Source organism: Microtus pennsylvanicus, chromosome 10 (assembly GCF_037038515.1).
Source record: "Microtus pennsylvanicus isolate mMicPen1 chromosome 10, mMicPen1.hap1, whole genome shotgun sequence".
NCBI lineage: Eukaryota > Metazoa > Chordata > Mammalia > Rodentia > Cricetidae > Microtus > Microtus pennsylvanicus.
The window spans coordinates 67,637,467-67,657,841 of NC_134588.1; the positions used below are offsets into that span (position 1 = coordinate 67,637,467).

The 20,375-nt window shown below is 43.7% G+C and overlaps 2 protein-coding genes and 1 pseudogene across 7 annotated transcripts in view; 2 read left to right on the forward strand and 1 right to left on the reverse strand.

Annotated features, from left to right (window-relative positions):
- Positions 1-50: 50 nt before the first annotated feature.
- Positions 51-19,942, reverse strand: Thoc7 (THO complex subunit 7). 2 transcript variants are annotated; one of them, XM_075988609.1, is made up of 8 exons: positions 19,891-19,942; positions 8,866-8,983; positions 7,884-8,011; positions 7,540-7,626; positions 3,406-3,463; positions 1,648-1,714; positions 1,452-1,521; positions 51-635 (listed from the first exon to the last, which is right to left on the reverse strand). In XM_075988609.1, the coding sequence occupies exons 1-8, from the start codon at positions 19,928-19,930 to the stop codon at positions 568-570; spliced, it is 636 nt and encodes a 211-aa protein (XP_075844724.1). In that variant the 5' UTR covers positions 19,931-19,942; the 3' UTR covers positions 51-567. The 2 variants fall into 2 exon arrangements, with proteins under 2 accessions (XP_075844724.1, XP_075844725.1); XM_075988610.1 differs by lacking the exon at positions 19,891-19,942 and adding an exon at positions 19,251-19,461.
- LOC142858306 (putative uncharacterized protein C5orf58) lies at positions 3,834-4,067 on the forward strand (annotated as a pseudogene).
- The window catches only part of Atxn7 (ataxin 7), a 153,291-nt gene continuing 152,384 nt past the window's right edge, over positions 19,469-20,375 (forward strand). For all 5 annotated transcript variants that reach the window (XM_075988601.1, XM_075988606.1, XM_075988604.1 and 2 more), the window contains exon 1: positions 19,469-19,593. The gene's annotated coding sequence lies outside the window, so the exon portion shown is untranslated. The remainder of the gene's footprint in view (positions 19,594-20,375) is intronic.

Here is a 20,375-nt window from a genome sequence, read left to right on the forward strand (position 1 = left end):
GTGCATGCATGCCCAAAAATAAGTATTGTAAGAAATGACTCCTAAAGAACTAAAGAGTGGAGAGGAAACATTTACTAAACACATTTCTCAAGCACTAACAGAGAGAGACGTAGAAAAGCAATGCAGATGGACTGATCTCATACACCAGCAATTCCTAACAGAGTGGAAACCTTCCCTGCAATGAACATGTTCCACGTGTAGTAGTGATCACGGCCCCTCACTTTCAAAAGTGCTTCCTCGTGTGTATTCCAAACATGATCTTCTCAGACTCTTCAGCTGACCTGTTACCAGTTACCCAGTTTTGATAAACAAAGATCCAGCTTGGGACATTTTGTTAAATGTTTTCAGATGTTGAATTTTACCTTAAAGGATAAAAATGCATTTAAAAAACACACATACACCAAATACATTGCCTTTTTGTGAAGAAATATGAGTGAGACATGAATTAATATTTAAAAGCAAAGCATTTCACTGCCAAAGTTGAAGCATCTCAAAAGCACAATAAACCAAACCCAGTAAGCCCATGCAGCTTTCCACTGTCCCTGTGACTGGGGACAGTCAGCCCATCTACGGCTTAGAGTCTGTTTCCATGGTACTTTCTTGAACTTCGTCCACCTCTGACAGCTTGTCATCATCTGCAGGTAAGAAGACAGAACTTTATTCATCGTCACCTGCATTTTATGGCCAGAACATGCATGAAAAGTTTTATTTTGTATTAGCAAATACATTTAAAACAAAGATGGCAAAATGGCAAGTTATGGCTGCAATGGCTCAACAAGTAAAGGCACATCTTGTTGAGCCTAACGATTTAGGCTGGATCCCCGCATGGGGAAGGAGAACTAACTGACTTCAACAGACTGTCCTCTGGCCTCCACACCCATGCCATAGCAATGTATGCAACCCTCTCCCCCAAACACACACACACAAATTTGATACATTTAAAAATTCTGATTCAGTTATGATTACTCATTACTAAGTGTATAAAATTTGTATGATAGATTTCATTAAAAACAAACAAACTGATACCTAGGTCTCAGCCTGATATTTTTTTTTAAAGACAATCATCATCAGGGAACACAGACAATTCCAGTTGTTTATAGTCACAAGAAAAATCAAGTCTTCAAAATCTTGGAGTACCCCACTTGCTAGGCATGTAGGCAGCCTAACATACTGATGACTTATAGTACCTTGCCCGTGTCCCGAATCCTTAGGAAACACTCCCCATCATCCTTGAAACGTTCTCACTACTAGCCATTGTGAAAAGCACAGATTACATCACTGCTCTTCTGCACGCATACAGAAAGTTGAAAAAATGAGTGTTTTCTATTGCCATCCAGTTATACCACTAGATCCTGGATGCAGACTCTCTAGTCAAGGTATTCTTCTAAAAGACACAGCCTAATCATTTAAAATCTTCATAAGCAGTAATTTTGAAATGGTTTTTTACTTACTCTCCAATGTTTGTTGAAGTTCGTGGATGGTACTAAGAAGAACGTGAAATTGTTTCCGTCTCAATTCCAGCTGTGTTAAGAAGAAACAACTTATATATAAGTTGGTACACACACACACACACTCTCTCTCACACACACACACACATGCACACGTGTACATGCATACACATAAAGGCTTATGGATATATTCAAATACCTTATCTTCAACACTTTCTTTAATATGTGAGAGATGCTCCAGTTCTTTGCCCAGAGCCTCTAGCTCCCTGTGGGGAAACAACAAAACAATGTCATATTTTGTTACTTAAGAGAATTTATAATGATTTTGGTCACTAAATAATATTCTGAAAATAAAAGGGTCTTGAGAGATGGGAGAGATAACTTGGCAGTTAAGAGCACCTGCTTCCCTTCCAGAGGACCCAGGTTCTATTCCCAGCACCATATGGTGGCTCACAACTGTCTGTGACTCCAGTCACAGGCATCTGACACACTCCTCTGGCTACCATGGACACTAAGCATACAAGTGGTTCACAGACACGCATGCAGACAAAGCATAACACATAAAAGAAAAGGAAAGAATAAGGAATCTAACACTCCTGTGGTAAGATATTTGAAACTGAGGATGATTTCTGATCTCTTAAATTGTACTGATTTATTACAACTAGACTATTAGATACAAATTTTAAAATGACAAGAAAATGTCATGTAGACTAAAATTTATGAACAGATATATTTTGCACACCAACTTCAGTTTTTCTTTTGGTAAAGAAAGAAAAACTCTGCCAATTAACTAAAATGCTTTCTGAACCTGACTCCCAATTTCCTATCTCACACCTATTTCTCCCCCTCTACTTCCTACTCAGATAATCTGTATATTATTCTAATTCTTTTAGATGCATCATTTATATCTCTGAATAATTAACAGTATTAGTACATAACATTTTGAGAGTTGCTTTTCATAAACGAGATGTATATGTTTCATAATTTGAAATTTATTAAGTCTTTTTTACTGTTTGTATCTTGAGCTGTTACAAAATATGTATCTAGTATAGTCTGCATTGGTACACATATTTGTTTCCTCTTAGGCATATTACGTGAATTTATTCTAGATCTCTAGGTAGTACCATTGGAGAGAGGACATAATCTAATCAAGCAGCGCAAGATTCTGTAATGCTGAAACATGACCGCCCCTTCCTTTTGATGTACACTATGTGCTTATCTGAAAATGAAATGCACAATAGATCTTCCACAATTCTGTGTTGGAGCCCACAAGGCTAGACAGTGGACGTACAGCTGACACACCAACAGGCCGATCCACAGGAGGTGTAAACATACATGTCCACATGGAATAACCCATTTTGCAGAGCAACGCGAACACTTGTCTTTTGGAACAGTCACTGTCATATCTGTGGAAACCTTGTGAGGCCTCCATTCTCCCATCAGAATGGGATTCATTCCCAAAACACCTCAGCAGTGTAACTTCTCCTACAGGGGCAACAGAATGACCTTTCCATTCCCCACACCAGGAGGCCTTAGAGACATACTATTCACTCTTTGTTCTAGCAGTCAAATTTACAGAGTCAGTCCCACAAAATTACCTGCTCACAGACCACATAGAAATTTCTACAGAAGACAGGTATTGAGCAGGACACCTTTGCTAACAAACAAATCTGGGCGTCCCCAAAGCTGGTTATCACAAAAGAGATTAGATTAAGAGAATGGGTGAATTCAGGACTCAGGGATGTTTAGTAACTTTATCTAAGGTTTGGGATGTCAGATATTTCCCCTTGGAAGCTGGCTCCTTCCTGGGTCATGTCACCTGTTCCGGAGTAGTATTGCTTTGTCAGGTTCTACCTGTCCTTTTTGTGATTTTGATATGCATATTAACATTGTCTTTGCCTAAGGAATTTTCCAACTATCTGTAGAAAGACAGCTCCCTGTAATGCTCTAAACTTACTTCAGTGTCTCATGCCTGTCGGGATGATGCTGGATTACTTTTGCCAAAGCGTCATATTCTGAAAGACATGAAAATATTTGACAAGTTAAGGAGCTTTTTGAACCTGGATTATCAGAACTTCACTTTCCTAAATTAATAAAGAAATGACAACAATGAGCCCTGCATGGCGCACGCCTTTAACCCCAGCACTTAGAAGGCAGAGGCAGGTGGACCTTGGGGAGTGTGAGGCCAGCCTGGTCTACAACTCAAGTTCCAGGAGTCAGGGCTGTAATACTGAGAATGCTGTCTCAACCCCAAAAAAGGCAAGCTAGAAGCAAGTCATAAGTAGCATCCCCCAAGGCCTCTGCACCAGCTCCTGCCTCCACATTTCTGCCCTGTTTCTGTTCCTGTCCTGACTTCTTTCAGAGACTGGATTAAAATGTGGAAGGATGTTTAAGAATTATCATGAGCACAAGCAAAAACTGGAAGTGATGATTAGGAACATTAATACAATTAATTCCTTTGGAGATGAAGAAGATGAAGGAAATCTCCCATATCCTGCTGTGTGACCTTGATCTCCATTTTGGTCAGCCCCAAAAGACTGAGGACAAGGAAGAAAAAATAAGCCATAGAAGCCTGAGATACTAGATGTAGCCCTTGCTTTTATTAGATTATCTGACTGAATTTACTGGGAATAGTATTTTTATGTGTTACTTTTCTTTATGCTGCATTTGAATAACTGTGAAGCTGTGATTTTTTGCCTGTCTAAAACACCTGATGGTCCTAATAAAGAGATTAATGGCCAATAGCAGGGCAGAAGCAAGGAGAGGCGGGGCTAGCACACAGACTATAAAGAGAGAACAAGGAGTAAGAGAAAGAAAAGCCAGACACAAGGAGAGGAGGACATCAGGGGCAGCTACCCACACATCCAGCCAGTCACAGAGCAATTATGAAAGAAAGGTATGCAGAAATAGAGAAAGATAAAAGCCCAGAGGCAAAAGGTAGTCAGGATAATTTAAGTTAAGAAAAGCTGGCAAGAACAAGCCAAACTAAGGCCAGGCACTCATAACTAAGAATAAGTCTCCAAGTGTGATTTGATTTATCTGGGAGCTGGGTGGTGGGCCCCCAAAAAGCCAAAAGAGTAAAACATCACACAGTATAAACTTTTCGTATTTGTTTTCAATTGCTGGATTTGGTTGACTTAAAAATCTGGAAGAACTAAGTTTATTAGTATAATTTAAAACAATATAAAATTACAAATAAGCATATCATCTTCATGAACATCTAGTGGACAGCACTTTCTCCTCATTTAAATGTAAACATTTCAGAATCTGAAGTGATTTTAAATTCATGTCATTATTTCTGCTCCACAGAAATTGCCACATTAAGTCATGTAACTTCCGCTAACTTTTCTTATGAAATGATAAATTAATTTTTAAACTTAACAAAATACTGCACATTTAAAATCACTTAGAATTGATATTATTGATACTGATATTGATTATTATTATTATTATTGTAAGCTGGTATATTTGCTATAAATTAGCCATTGAAACTTCATACATCCTGTAACTAGATGCAAAGCCACTTCTTAAAAGGGCGAATAAAAAGCCAGGCGGTGGTGGCACTCACCTTTAGTCCTAACATTTAGGAGGCAGAGGCAGGAGTTTAAGGCCAGCCTGGCCTACAAAGCGAGTTTCAGGATAGTCGGGGCTACACAAAGAACCCTGTCTCAGGAAAAGAAGGGGGAGGTAGTGGTGATGGTGGTAAAATACTGAATTGATTGGGGTAGTGGTGATGGTGGTAAAATACTGAATTGATTGGGGGAGGGGTAGTGGTGATGGTGGTAAAATACTGAATTGATTGGGGTAGTGGTGATGGTGGTAAAATATTGAAGTGATTGGGGTAGTGGTGATGGTGGTAAAATACTGAATTGATTGGGGGAGGGGTAGTGGTGATGGTGGTAAAATACTGAATTGATTGGGGTAGTGGTGATGGTGGTAAAATATTGAAGTGATTGGGGTAGTGGTGATGGTGGTAAAATACTGAATTGATTGGGGGAGGGGTAGTGGTGATGGTGGTAAAATACTGAATTGATTGGGGTAGTGGTGATGGTGGTAAAATACTGAAGTGATTGGGGGAGGGGTAGTGGTGATGGTGGTAAAATACTGAAGTGATTGGGGTAGTGGTGATGGTGGTAAAATACTGAACTGATTAGCTCACTAAAGCATGCAACACATTGTTTCATGACACTGCATAGTAAGTCAGTGAGGCTGATTTAAATAATCTTTTACATTATAAAAAATATATTTTTCAGTATAAAACAAAACAGAAGTGAAGCCACAAAACCTCACCATCATCAAATAACAACATTTTCTATTTTCATTTAGTTTTCCACAATACTGTTGGTTATGGACATCATTTACTTAAATGACTTAGAGCTAAGTTTCCATGAGACCCAGACTTAGCAAGAATTTGTAACCCTCTTGCCTTAGCCAAGCGGTTTAAACATTGCTCTTTATTTTTACTTCTTCCAATTTACGTGACAGGAGGAGCAATGTTCCACCATTTAAAATGATTTTTGAGGCTGGAGCGATGGCTGAGCAGTTAAGAGCATATACTGCTGTTTCACAGAACCCAAATCCAGTTCCCAGCACTCCTGTGCAGCTCACACTGCCTCAACTCCAGGATAAGATGGACACTTCTGCCCTCCATAGGCACCGCATTCACACACACATAGACATACATACATAGACATACATACATACACTTCTGCCCTCCATAGGCACCGCATTCACACACACATAGACATACATACATACACTTCTGCCCTCCATAGGCACCGCATTCACACACACATAGACACACATACATACACTTCTGCCCTCCATAGGCACCGCATTCACACACACATAGACATACATACATACACTTCTGCCCTCCATAGGCACCGCATTCACACACACATAGACATACATACATACACTTCTGCCCTCCATAGGCACCGCATTCACACACACATAGACATACATACATACACTTCTGCCCTCCATAGGCACCGCATTCACACACACATAGACATACATGCATACACTTCTGCCCTCCATAGGCACCGCATTCACACACACATAGACATACATGCATACACTTCTGCCCTCCATAGGCACCGCATTCACACACACATAGACATACATGCATACACTTCTGCCCTCCATAGGCACCGCATTCACACACACATAGACATACATACATACACTTCTGCCCTCCATAGGCACCGCATTCACACACACATAGACATACATGCATACACTTCTGCCCTCCATAGGCACCGCATTCACACACACATAGACATACATACATACACTTCTGCCCTCCATAGGCACCGCATTCACACACACATAGACATACATACATACACTTCTGCCCTCCATAGGCACTGCATTCACACACACATAGACACACATACAAAATTAAAATGATTTTCAAATATCTTAGGAACCATATGGAGGCGATGCTAACTTTAAAAGAACAGAGACTGGAATAAAATTAAACTCTAGCCTTTCTTCAGAAATATGGAAATGTATTTCACTGTACTTTAGTGCCTGTGTGTGGTAGTGCTATGGTATGGCCAGAGGCTCACGTCTCTCCTCTACCACAGGACACAGGATTTTGGGGCTCAAACTCAGCTGCCATGCTTGGCGGCAAGTGCTTTGCCCACTGGGCCAACCTGCTGTCCTCTAAACCTTAACTTTCCTGTTAGGGACTTGTGTGGATATGTTTGCTTGCTTTGTGCTTAACAAAATGTTTAAATTCTTTTCCATTTAAAAAGTAGCTTCATTAAACCACCAGATAAACACCTCTGTCTGTCGTATAGCTCACCTTCACAGACAAACTGCAACACCGCTTAGCAAAAAGGATCTAAAGATAGAAAAAATGTCTGAGAATATTTGGGTAACCAATAAAATTCGGCAAAATAAAAATCTTTTTCACTATACCTTGCCTTCTCCATTTTAAGTAACAGTTTTAAGAATTAATTATAATTATTTTTTTATAAACTGATTCACATTGTAGATTTTACCTTTCAATATTAAAAACTTCATGGAAGTTGTAGTTGGGAATAAAATATCCATACAAAGTCCTTCAAATCATTCTTACCTTGTCGATTTTTTCGTATTCGTTTTGCTTGAAGAATTTGCTTTTTACACTCAGCAATCTTCTCATGTGCTCCCGCAATACTACATTCTACACAAAAGGGAGTTTTAAGAAGGTAATTATAATTACATGTATAATCTGTACTCTTAACAGAAGCTCCACTGATCAAACAAGACGCTGACATTCACAGCACGTCATGCTCCATCTTATTACATGACACCGTGGCTGCTGACATTTACCAGACCCTTTATTACCCGGCAATTACCGACAGCTTTACTACAGTGCAAATATTACCAGACAGCTTTTTTCTCAAACCACAAAAAATTATACCAAGAAACAGTACTTACCTATTTCTTTGTATATTTTTTCATAATTTTCCATTTCTCTGAGATTCATATCATATACCAGCAAAGTTTTGCCCATTGAAAATTCACATTGAGACAGAGTGCTCAGCATACGTTGGTACTGGCTATATCTAATGAAAAAGAGAAAGAATTAAAAAAAATTGTAAACTAAATAAAACCGTGTTCAGGCAATTATTTGTTTTACTTAAAGTAGCTTAGAACACCTGCCTTTATTATTTTCTTGGATAGATAAGGTGTACTTGAACTTACAGGCTGCTCTGGTTACAAAGGCAAGGTGAGGCTACCGTTCTCAGCACCATAGGCTCAGTTCAAGGCATCTGTTTGAATTATTTTAATCACCCTTAACAATATTTTGATTAAGAGGTTTTTTTTTTTCAGAGTTGGGTGGTTATGAGGCACGCCTTTAATCACAGTACTTGGGAGGCAGAGGCAGGCGGACCTCTGTGAGTTCGAGGCCAGCCTGGTCTATAAGAGCTAGTTCCAGGTCAGGCTCCAAAAGCTACAGAGAAACCCTGTCTCGAAAAACCAAAATAAATACAGACACACACACACAAACACAAATAAAGTTTTCTTCAGAATTCTATTCTTACAACTTTCCTACTCTATACAATATAATCACTTGAGCAGAAAATCCAGAAAAAACTTCAAAAAATTCGCGTGTAATCATTTTGCAGCAACTTATATATTAACTTAGTAAGAAAAGAGAAATCTTCATTTAGAGATATTAAGCAAATATTGATTTGATATTAAAGGTAATCAAACTATTGAGTCTGAATTTAATCTTTGTTTCGCCTTTTACTCCTGCGCTTTCTGCATGTTATACAGACACAAAGGAGGCTGGGAAAGAGAATAGTCAGTCAGGAAGTGGCTGCACCGAATAGGGAAGGTGAAGAGAACTATTTAACATGGCCTAGAGAATACTCCACCAGGACGTTGGTATAGAAACGGCTGAGGAAGTAAGTACCCCTCCTCTTGGGATCCAGAGTTGCACCACTTGACAAAGCTCTTCACGAGGAGATTAATTCTCCGGTCATCCCCAGCACCATCTCCATCAATCAGAAGACGCTTCCTTATGACCTCGTCTAGAGGAAAAAGGGTAAGAATTGAAATGAACATTTGGTTTTGGGTAATCCTCAAGACAACCAGTATTACTACTCATTTGCGCATCCAAAAGAAAATGAGTTTAAGTGTAAGTATATTTAATGCCACTGGCTGAGCTGCCACTTAAAAGCAAGAAAGTAAAACTGGTAAATTTAATTTCTTGTCACAATTAAAAATGTCTTTTTCCCCCTCAAAGAAAAATGATTATCTATGGTATGTTGGGATGAGGGCCCAGGTGAAACTCTGCCCTCAGAACTGGCATTCCATGGGTTGTGAGAGGAAATTTGCAGGTCTAACAGAAAGGCTAAGCCAATAATTGTTAAGAGAACCACTTTTGAAAAAAATCTGCCCAAACCAATGGAAGCCAGGACTGCACAGATCTATCCAGGACTACACTATCCAGGACTGCACACATCTATCCAGGACTGCACACATCTATCCAGGACTGCACACATCTATCCAGGACTGCACAGATCTATCCAGGACTACACACACATCTATCCAGGACTGCACACATCTATCCAGGACTGCACACATCTATCCAGGACTGCACAGATCTATCCAGGACGGCACAGATCTATCCAGGACTACACACAGTCTATCCAGGACTACACACAGTCTATCCAGGACTGCACACATCTATCCAGGACTGCACAGATCTATCCAGGACTGCACACACATCTATCCAGGACTGCACAGATCTATCCAGGACTGCACACACATCTATCCAGGACTGCACACATCTATCCAGGACTGCACACATCTATCCAGGACTGCACACATCTATCCAGGACTGCACACACATCTATCCAGGACTGCACACATCTATCCAGGACTGCACACATCTATCCAGGACTGCACACATCTATCCAGGACTGCACACATCTATCCAGGACTGCACACATCTATCCAGGACTACACACACATCTATCCAGGACTGCACCCATCTATCCAGGACTGCACACATCTATCCAGGACTGCACACATCTATCCAGGACTGCACACATCTATCCAGGACTGCACACATCTATCCAGGACTGCACACACATCTATCCAGGACTGCACACATCTATCCAGGACTGCACACATCTATCCAGGACTGCACACATCTATCCAGGACTGCACACATCTATCCAGGACTACACACACATCTATCCAGGACTGCACACAGTCTATCCAGGACTGCACACATCTATCCAGGACTGCACAGATCTATCCAGGACTACACACATCTATCCAGGACTGCACACATCTATCCAGGACTGCACACACATCTATCCAGGACTGCACAGATCTATCCAGGACTACACACAGTCTATCCAGGACTACACACAGTCTATCCAGGACTGCACACATCTATCCAGGACTGCACAGATCTATCCAGGACTGCACACATCTATCCAGGACTGCACATATCTATCCAGGACTGCACAGATCTAATCAGGACTACACACATCTAATCAGGACTACACACATCTAATCAGTACTATACACAGTCTACCCAGGACGTATGTCTAGCTAGATGAGAGGAACTGACAGGAGGACAGGGAAAGGAAGGATCCTTGCATGCAGTATCAACTCATTCAGACATGGCAGGTCAGAGAAAAGAGTGCAGCTTCATGAAGTAATATAACGTAGTTGTTACACGCTCTAAAGCAACTCTCATTTTTGTTGCTGCTGTCTGACCAGTACAGGCTGCTCTGGAAATCACTGTGCAGCCTCTGCCTTCCACGACAGGTGTGAGCCACTACACCTGATTCCACGTCTCATTCTTTGCTTCAATGCAAAGAGAAAGTAAAACACAAAAGTAATGCAAATGATGACAGAACAAACGGGGTCCAAACCACCTTGTTGGGCAGTACTGAGCTAGAGTTCTTACTGGGACCAAATAGTGCTGGGCCATAATCAGAAAGACAAAAGGAAACGGGAAAAATCCATTTCCATCTAGCAGATCATAATGTGCACCACACTGTTGACAAGACATTCAGAAACTGTACTCACACACTGTTAAACATGCAAGGACAGATATAATGAACAATACTTGAAATGGATGCAGCTTTAATCCCTGCAAGCATAATTTTTCTCTTTTCCTGTTGGGTTCTGAGATAGGATCTCTCTCTGCAGCTATGCAGCTTGTTCTGATACTCTGTGGCAGAGGCTGGAGTTACAGGTACGCACGGCATGCGCAACAGTCTTGTCTGTAGTGAAAGACTGCACTGCAGACCCCACACAACCTCTTTAGATGATTAAAGTGACTTCTGAGACATGGAGCATGCTGCTGTCCAGTGTGTAAGAAAATGTAAAGAAGTGTGTGCACACATGCAGAAAATATCTCTGGAGGGGTTCATGGGTAATGGACAGTAATAGTGATTGTTTCTGATAAGGGGACTATAAAGATGCAAATGATTTTCTTAGATACCATTTTATAATTTTTGTTTGTTTTCTGGGCTTTAATTTTCTTTTTAACTAATTGAATAATATTTTGAATAAACATTTAAAGTATGAATAATTTCTGGAGAGACAACATGAATCAACAGCTAAGTCTCTGACAACAGCGCTTGTGTGTAGGCACAGGTGTTTGTAAGGACAGGCGAGAGAGATGGGCCCAGGTCAGGACAGCCTTAGACACTTTAAACTTTTGAAAGGCTGTGCAAGCTACAGATTTGTCCAATCATTTAACTTTATGTTTCAAAAACACTAATTTTTCAAACTTTAATCACTAAACAATGTTACTTCAAGAGACCCAGATAAATAAAACTTAGTCCTTTAAAAGATTAAAATCACCAGGTGCTAGTGGCACAGGCTTTTAATTCCAGCACTCAGGAAGCAGAGGCTGGCAGATTTCTGAGAGTTCAAGGCCAGCCTGGTCTACAGTGAGAATTTCAGAACAGCCAGGCTGTTTGTTACACAGCCTGGGAAACAAACAAACAAAAAAAACCCAAACACACACATACACTTTTGAGACAAGGTCTCACTTTGCACTCCTGGCTGTTCTGAAACTTGTTGTGTAGACCTTGCTGGCCTCAAACACCCCGCACATAAGATTGCAGCCGGCTTCTGTCAAGTGCTGGGAGTAAAGGCAGCCTTGGGGCTGGAGAGCAAAGCTCATTAACCACGGAGCAGAGTTCTCAGCACTCAATGCCTGTCATCCCAGCACCTTGTTGGGCAGTACTGAGCTAGAGTTCCAGACCTCTCTAGCACCTGCTCACACAGGAGCTCACGCACACACACGAAGAATTAAGAAGAGGAATATGAAGGTGTGTGCTTAACATGCACGACAACATTGACGGTCTAAATGGGACAGAAGGAGCATCCACTCTGCTCAGCATCGGGAAGTAATGGTGCTGCTCAGGTGCTCTGCTCCTCTCTCCTTTCCTACCAAGCACTGCCCTTCTTCCTGGATGCCTGGGATGTCAGACACAACTGCAGTAGGAGACAGAGAGGAGCCACCACCACAACTACTATCTTAAGTCTAGTAACTAAAAATATTGTGACAGTGGCTCAGTGGTTAAGGGCATTGCCTGCTCTTCCAAAGGTCCTGAGTTCAATTCCCGGCAACCACATGGTGGCTCACAACCATCTGTAATGAGGTCTGGTGCCCTCTTCTGGCCTGTAGACATACACACGGACAGAATATTGTATACATAATAAATAAATAAATATTTAAAAAAAAATATTGTGATAGTTCTGGGTGAACACTTTAAGATCTATGCATCTTCACATATGAACGCAGCACTCCAATTTGGGAAATGTTGAGAAGCCAATACACCAAATCAACAGCCCCAGCCAACTTGACTTTCCTCTACAGCCCAGATATGTAGGTCAGCCTAGCCTTCTGTGTCAGTCTCTTAATTGCTGTTACAGGTGTGAGGTACCATGACAGACTTCAAGATCTTTTCTTTTTTGGAGACAGAGTCTTGGATGCCCCGGAACTCACAGAGCTCACTCAACCTCTGCCTCTAGAGTGTTGGAATTAAAAGGCATGATGCCATGCCCAGCCTGACTTCAGTATTTTAAAATTGGGTTTGTGATGCCTCAAAGGCCTTCTAAAGACCACTGCCTTTATTAAACACTAACAAAGACTAGCGGCCGTTATTTTCATTGTCATAGCAACAAGTACTTATACAAAAGGTGTGAGCAAAATTTATGCACAAAAGGCATAAAAGTAAATGCTGAGGCTAGGAAGCCTCTCAATCTCAGAGCAGAAATAGCATCTGCATCAGCACACACACTGAGGCAGCGGCGGTAGTTAGAAGAGAACATGTTACAGATGAGCTGGGGACAATCAGATCAGGTGGGATTTGAGTGGCTCTTTATCAACATTTCTCAAAATTTCTAACACAGGTTTCATTCAGCAGTATTAGATATAGCTGAATTAAGCAATGACACCATTTATATACTATAACATTTTAATAATAAATGAAAAACACCCCAAATTTCTGTAAGTGGGTGAACAAGTTAAAATTTGGTATAAGAACAGAATGAGATATTATCAATCTGGAAACAAAGGATGAGGAAATACTTTTTGATACAGAGATAAATTAAGATCCAAGACAAAGAATGTATAGTATGCTGTCATTGAAATAAAAATGGGAGGGAGAAGTATATTTACATATGCTTGCGTTTGCATAGATACCCTGGGAAGACATAAAATAACAAATGAAAGGAGCTATCAAGAGAAGGCCCTCACTACAAAAACAAAACTAAACAAAGCAAAAAAACCAGTCACTGGAAGACAAACTAGAAGGTGAAGAAATGTACAGTTTGACTTAGATACCAGAAGAGTACTCAAAATCTGGGAGTTATTCTGTTATAAAAGCAAAGAAGGCTAAAGTTTTCCCACTTCACGCCTCGCCAGCAGGTCGAGGCGGTGAGCTCTAGAGCTGGGGAAAGGGCACACCAGAACCTGAAGACCAGATGAGAAGGCCAAGGCGGCAATAGGAATGGTAGTTTACAGGCTGCCTTCAGAGAGGGCTGTATCTCTTGGTACATGGGCAGGAGCAAGTGGAAGATGGCAACTGGGCAAACCCACAAGCAGGAAGACTAGTCAGGAAGTTGCCAAGCCACAGGCAGTTAGGAACTAAGTAGCTTAATGGAAGAGGAGAAGCCCAAGTTCCAGCAGGCAGGTTGGGATTGGGCAGGGGGCATGAGAGGGAAGTGGGAACTCAGCTGGCATTGCAGAGGCTCTTATCTGGGCAGTCTCAGACCCTCCGTGCACTTCAGCCCTATTACTCTCTAAGCACAGTTTTTCTAAGGACTGAGCCAGAAACTGAAACTTGGAGACAAAGGTTTTGGTTGTGTACCCAAAGTTTGCTTTGTGTATGAGCACATGAGATCAGCTTGTAACTCCATGGAGGGGTGTGTGTGTGGGGGATAAAACTACCTAGTTTGTGGGCTGTTGAGAATCACACTGAAAACAGAAGTGAAAGAAAATGTCAGTCCGTAGGATAATGCCTCACACATTACTCTTTTAAATCTTTAAATTTTAACCCACAGCTTGCAATGCCCTAAAAGCGTTACATGAGTAAATGAAGATACTTAGCTAGACATACAACTAGGTATTTATGTAAATATGTAATATGTATTCAAAAAAAAATTGCCCAGTTATGATTGTTTGCCTCTAACTTATAGCAAGGTCACAGCATTCCTTTCTTAAATGTTGTGTGGACAGTTACTGCCTAGAAAACCAGACAAGAATTACTGCTGGAACATACACCTTGTAGGGGCTACGCTAACAATGAGGAGAAAGGTACATTCCCGGACTGAGAATAGCTTCCTTTCTCTTTATTCCTAACACATACGGCAGGAGCATCTTTATTTTCAGCAACACCTCCTCATTTAGACCCTATACTGAACATACCTAAAATGTTTTCTTTTTTTCCCTTAAGACAGGGTTTCTCTGTGTGTTGTCCTGGCTGGCAAAGCCACTCTGGTCGTTTTGCAGACCAGGCTGGCCTCAAACTCGAGAGATCTGCTTGCCTCCAGAGTGTTGGGACTAAGGAAAGGGGTGCACAACCACTCCAGGCTCCTAAAGTGCTTTCGACTTCCTAAATTACCATGATTGAAGCCTTCAAAAGTAATCTGGTTGCTTGTGCTACTCCCGGCAGGCCTTGGGGCCATTCTATAAACACAAATAAGCAAAAACAGCTTAGAAACGACTTTATTGACACTAACTCGAGGAGACACTATGATATGTTTACATAGATTCCTATTAGATTTATCATTGCATCACCCCACTCGTGTGTTGTTGAGATGAATTACATATGCCCATCTGCTGCACTCCTCATGGCAGAACTCCTGTCCCCACCCTTCGTGAACTTTAAAATCATTAGGTCAACAATAAGAATATATAAAAAGGGAGACAGAATAAATAAACAAGGGAGCTTGACTCCTTCCGTGTAAATGCAGCTCTCATCTGAGGTACTTATGTCCCGTTTAAACAAACTATTCACGGTAAAACCAAAATTAAAAAATTTTAAGGCAGACATGCCCACAATCCCAGTATTTAGCAAGGGAAAGTGGGATTGCACAATTGCATAATTTAAGGATAAAACTTCAATTTTGCTTTAAAAACCTACCTTAGCTAAAGAGAAATTATTCAATATTTGAAGTAGTCCACATGCAGAGGGGCAAACGGGATGAATGTAATGTACTGGCCCTGGTGAACAAAGGCAGCAAAGGCTTCTACAATGTTCACTCCATTTGTCTCCGCGCACTGAGAGCTGAACCAGCTTAGCTAATGAATAGCCATTCACTTTCAAAGTGCTTACATGAATTACCACTCTGTATCCTTGAAACGACCCCATAAAGTCTATGCTATCATCGTCCATTTACAGATGACCAGTGTCATCTTTGCCTTCATTGGAAAAGATATACAATTACATTACTGAATAGTGCCATTATTCTGTCATACTGTTTATGAGCATGTTAAAATCATTTGAAATTTAATAAGTATATGTGCATGAGAGCTGTAAAGTCAAACTGCTCTATTAAGTGGGACATTTCCCCATTTTCTCACTTCCCATCCGTTACTCTAGACACCAGCATATCTACTTAATGTTCTCTGTACTAGAAAATGGGCTCTAACACAATTCAACACACCTTAAATTATCATCTACAACACATAGGCTGTTAGAATAATTTAAATTACCAGTGACATATCTTAACCAGCTTTAAGTTGGCAAAACTTAGGAGTGGTTTTGTCAGAAATGAGCTGCCCCTTGCCTAAGTCACTAACTCCCCAGAACCTCCTCACTGGCTTTTCTGTTTGTGAGCAAGCTGGGGATGCAGAGTGCTTGCAGAGCATGCAAAGGAGTCTTGATTCAATCCCTACTAGCGTATGCACATGCACACACAAAAGCACACACAGGCACAAGCATGCACACAGACACACACACACAGAGATAATGCTGTCCAGATCCCAGTATCACCCCTCTAATTTCCTTCTATACCTAGCACCTCATATTTGTTGATTGCTTCCTTAGTAATTACTTTAGTTCAATTCTCTTCCCCAAACAAGGTAGGGAATGGCAATCAGTGCAGATACAGTTCTCCCTGGGGGAGTGGTAGAGGTTAGTAAAGACAACATGTACTGACTATTACCATGTGTTTGATTCAGCACAATGCCCTTTATTTTTAAAACAGCATTCCGAGGTAGATTTTATTATTATCTCAATTTACAGAGAACAAAACCGAGCCTCAAAGAAGCTAGGTAATCGCCACAAGGCCAGAAGTTGCAGTTTCAAAAGTGGGCTTCTTGTGGCCTCTAAGAGTTAGGGGTTAAAGTTGGCAAGTTTATAGCTCATCATTCCTTTCCTTCCCTCACCCAACAAATGCACCACTCCTTTGGAGCAAGGTACAAAATCATGCAAGTCAGAAACGTCTGACCAGTCCAGCAATTGGCCTGACTTCTGCTCACTTACTGAAGTCCCTTGGTTGGAGGGCTGGCCCCATCACCTCTCACTAGCACCACTGCAGCAGGAACTGCACTCAGACCATGCTGGCCAGGCAGAGAGATGCCTCAGCAGTTAAGAGCACAGCACAGGCTGTCCTTCCAGAGGTACTGGTTCAATTCCCAGCACCTATGTACCAGCTCAGAATCATGTACTACAGATAGGACACTCTGGGGGACTCCAGACACCAGACCCACACACACACACGGGGGGGGGGGGCTTGGCTTTTAAGCTCAGGTTCTGGAATTTACTACTACTACAACTCTGGACAAGTTACTTAATTTCTTTGAGTAGCAACTTCTATAAAACAGGGTTAATGCCGGGCGGTGGTGGCGCACGCCTTTAATCCCAGCACTCGGGAGGCAGAGGCAGGTGGATCTCTGTGAGTCACTACAAGAGCTAGTTCCAGAACAGCCAGGGCTACACAGAGAAACCCTGTCTCACAAAACAAAAAACAAACAAACAAAAAAAAATCAGGGATAATTAGGACACTGGCGGACACCTGCTACAGTAAAGGTTAGTGAAGGGGGTGTTTTCAGCAACCCTTCCCATTTCCTCACATGCAGGGGCTGAGGATGTAGATCAGGATAAGAAGTAAAACACTTTCCAAAATGAATAAGACTGTGGCCCTGTTCTCAGCATTGCAAAGAAATACTCTAATTAATTACACAAAAGCAGATCTGATCGCATCGCACTTAAAGCTTGTACTGGTGTGGAGGCAAGTACCTTTAGTCCCAGCACTCAGGGGGCAGAACTATGGGGGATCTCTGTGAATTCCAGGGCCAGCCTGATCTACAGAGGAAGTTCCAGGACAGCGAAGGCTACATAGAAAGACCTTGTCTCAAAAAATCCAAACGAAACCAAAACCAAATCAAAAAACTTTCCAATGGCTTTCCCTGACTATAAAAATCCATGGTGCTTAACTTTTCCAAGTTCTAGCTAATTAATACCTGATGTACTCAATTTCTTTCAGCATTTTGGGATTTTTGTTTTGTTTTTGTTTTTCGAGACAGGGTTTTTCTGTAGCTTTGGTGACTGTCCTGGAACTAGCTCTTGTAGACCACCAGGCTGGCCTGGAACTCACAGAGATCCGCCTGCCTCTGCCTCCCGAGTGCTGGGATTAAAGGCGTGCACCACCACCACCACCCGGAGCATTTTGGGATTTGTACAAGTGGTTGGTCACTTGTAATTCCAGTCCTACTATACTTATTTATCCTTCAAAGGAAGAGGGGAAGGAAGTCTTTCAAGTTTTGTAAATGCCAGGTAGAAACGGATCCACAACCACCTCAGTTCAATCCCCAGGACCCACAGGGTGGAAAGAAAGAAGTGACCTCAGCAAGTTATCCTCTGACTGGGGAACGGGGAGAGAGGGAGGGAGACGCGGCCAGAGACAGCACAGAGGCGCACACACAATAAACACACCTTCCCTCCACCCCAATTATTTAACGGTTACACCCACAGCGAGCTACAAACATCTAAGATGGAAAGACTTTGCCTGCAGCTTCTGGGTAGCAAACTGTGTTAAGTAAAGCGCTGCCCGGAAGAAAGGTAAACACCTTCTGATAAACGGCACTGGCCTCAAAAAAGGGTTAAAATCCCTCTATCTATCCCCCACCTAGACATCTCGACCAGTCCTCACATTTGGGCTTTTCTTCCCACGTCCTGGACGTCAGTCCTCAGTTTCTCCACTGATATTCATAGCTACTGGTCCCCCTCTCAATCCCAGCCCCACAAGCCATGAATGGAAACCTTGCTACCAAGTGGGTACCTAAGCAAATTCTGGCTCCGGTTGCCCATCGCTAAAGTCCACACCTCCCCCGAAACGTCCCCTTAATTCTGCTTTCAGCCCACAGACACCAACCGTTCCCCATCCATCACCCCCAATCCAACCCATCCCCACCAATCCACCCAGGCCTGCAAAACCCCCTCCCCACGCTCCCTCCCGGAGCCGCCGCGGTCTCAGCTGCCGGTTCCACGGCGCTTTTTATCTTGTAGGTGGCCCAGGTACACTTCCCGAGCGGCCCTCCAGACGCCCCTGTGCCTGCTGGAGCCAGTCCCCAACTCGGTGTCCTCGCTGCACCGCGCTCCGAGCTCCAGGAGACCCAGCTCACGGTCCGTGGGCCAGACCCAGCCCGGCCTGCGAAGCCCCCTGGGCGGCGCAACGCATCTCCCGGGGCTCCCCGAGCTCCGCCGCCGCCCCGGGAGCCCCCCACCCCCATTCCCCCCGACCCCAGACGGCCCGGAGCCCGGCACTGCCCCGCTTCCCCCGCGTCCCCGCACCCCGCGGCGGCCTCACCGTCAGTCACGGCTCCCATGGCGTGCGCGGCAGCGACGGCGCGAGCTGAGGCGGCGGTTGGCGGCGGAGGTCAAACTCCCACAATGCAGCCGGGTAAACAGTCATGGAGGAGGAGGCGGCGGCGCCCGCGGCCGCCCTCTCCGACTCCTGAGTCGCGCCGCCCCGCGCCGCGCCGCCGCCGCCGCGGGACCCGCGCTGTCCGCGCTCGCCGCTCTCCCCCGGGGGGCGCGGAGCGGCCGGCGGGTGAAGGGCGAGGCGGGCGGCGGCGGCTTGGCTCGCGCACACCGCCGTCCCGCCCGGCCCGCGCCCACAGGCCGCCCTGGAGGCCGCGGCCAGCCGCCAGGTGAGCTCGGGGCTGCGCGTGCTCCGGGGTGGGTGGGGGGGGTCTCCACGCCCGTCGCTCCGGGTGGTGACTGTCAATCCCTGGCCGCCGGGGGCCGCTCGCGCCGGTGGGGAAGATGGGCGCCCACGCATGGCGCGGCGGGTCTCGAACCCGGGTCCCAGAGGCGGGCGCGGCAAGCCATCCTCTGGTCCTGAGCTCTGGCAGGTGCCAGGGAAGTGGGGGAAAGAAACTTGGCGACCTCCGGGATGACTTTGTGCAGGACCCGGAGCTTAGGTTCCTGCCGTCCTCGCCCCTCACCCAGTTCTTCCACGGTGCTGGAATCCAGATGGGGCGCCATCGTTTTCTTTATTTATTTATTTTTTTTTTTGGTTTTTCGAGACAGGGTTTCTCTGTGGCTTTGGAGCCTGTCCTGGAACTAGTTCTGTAGACCAGGCTGGTCTCGAACTCACAGAGATCCGCCTGCCTCTGCCTCCCGAGTGCTGGGATTAAAGGCGTGCGCCACCATCGCCCGGCCGGGCGCCATCGTTTTCATCTTATCTTTGCCTTTAACCGAAAGCTTCTTAACGGGAAGTCGAAAGCAGAAAGTGTCGGGGGAGGTGGCGCTGCCATTGGAAACCTTGCTTGGGATCCCATATGTAAAAGCAAAGAGCCTTTATTTTAAACAAGTTTGCAAACTCGGTCTCTCTGCATGTCCAACGTACTGGAATATCCAGAGAGCCCCGAGCTCAATTAGAATATCCCAACACTCCTGAGGCAGAGGCAGGTGGATCTCTGTGAGTTCG

Coding starts and splice junctions, on each gene's coding strand:
- Thoc7 (XM_075988609.1), bottom strand. CDS start 19,930: ATGGCGCCCCATCTGGATTCCAGCACCGTGGAAGAACTGG. Junction 3,464..7,539: donor AATACGAAAAAATCGACAAG/GTAAGAATGATT, acceptor CATGTCTTTCAG/AATATGACGCTTTGGCAAAA. Junction 1,715..3,405: donor GACAGGCATGAGACACTGAA/GTAAGTTTAGAG, acceptor GTTTCCCCACAG/GGAGCTAGAGGCTCTGGGCA.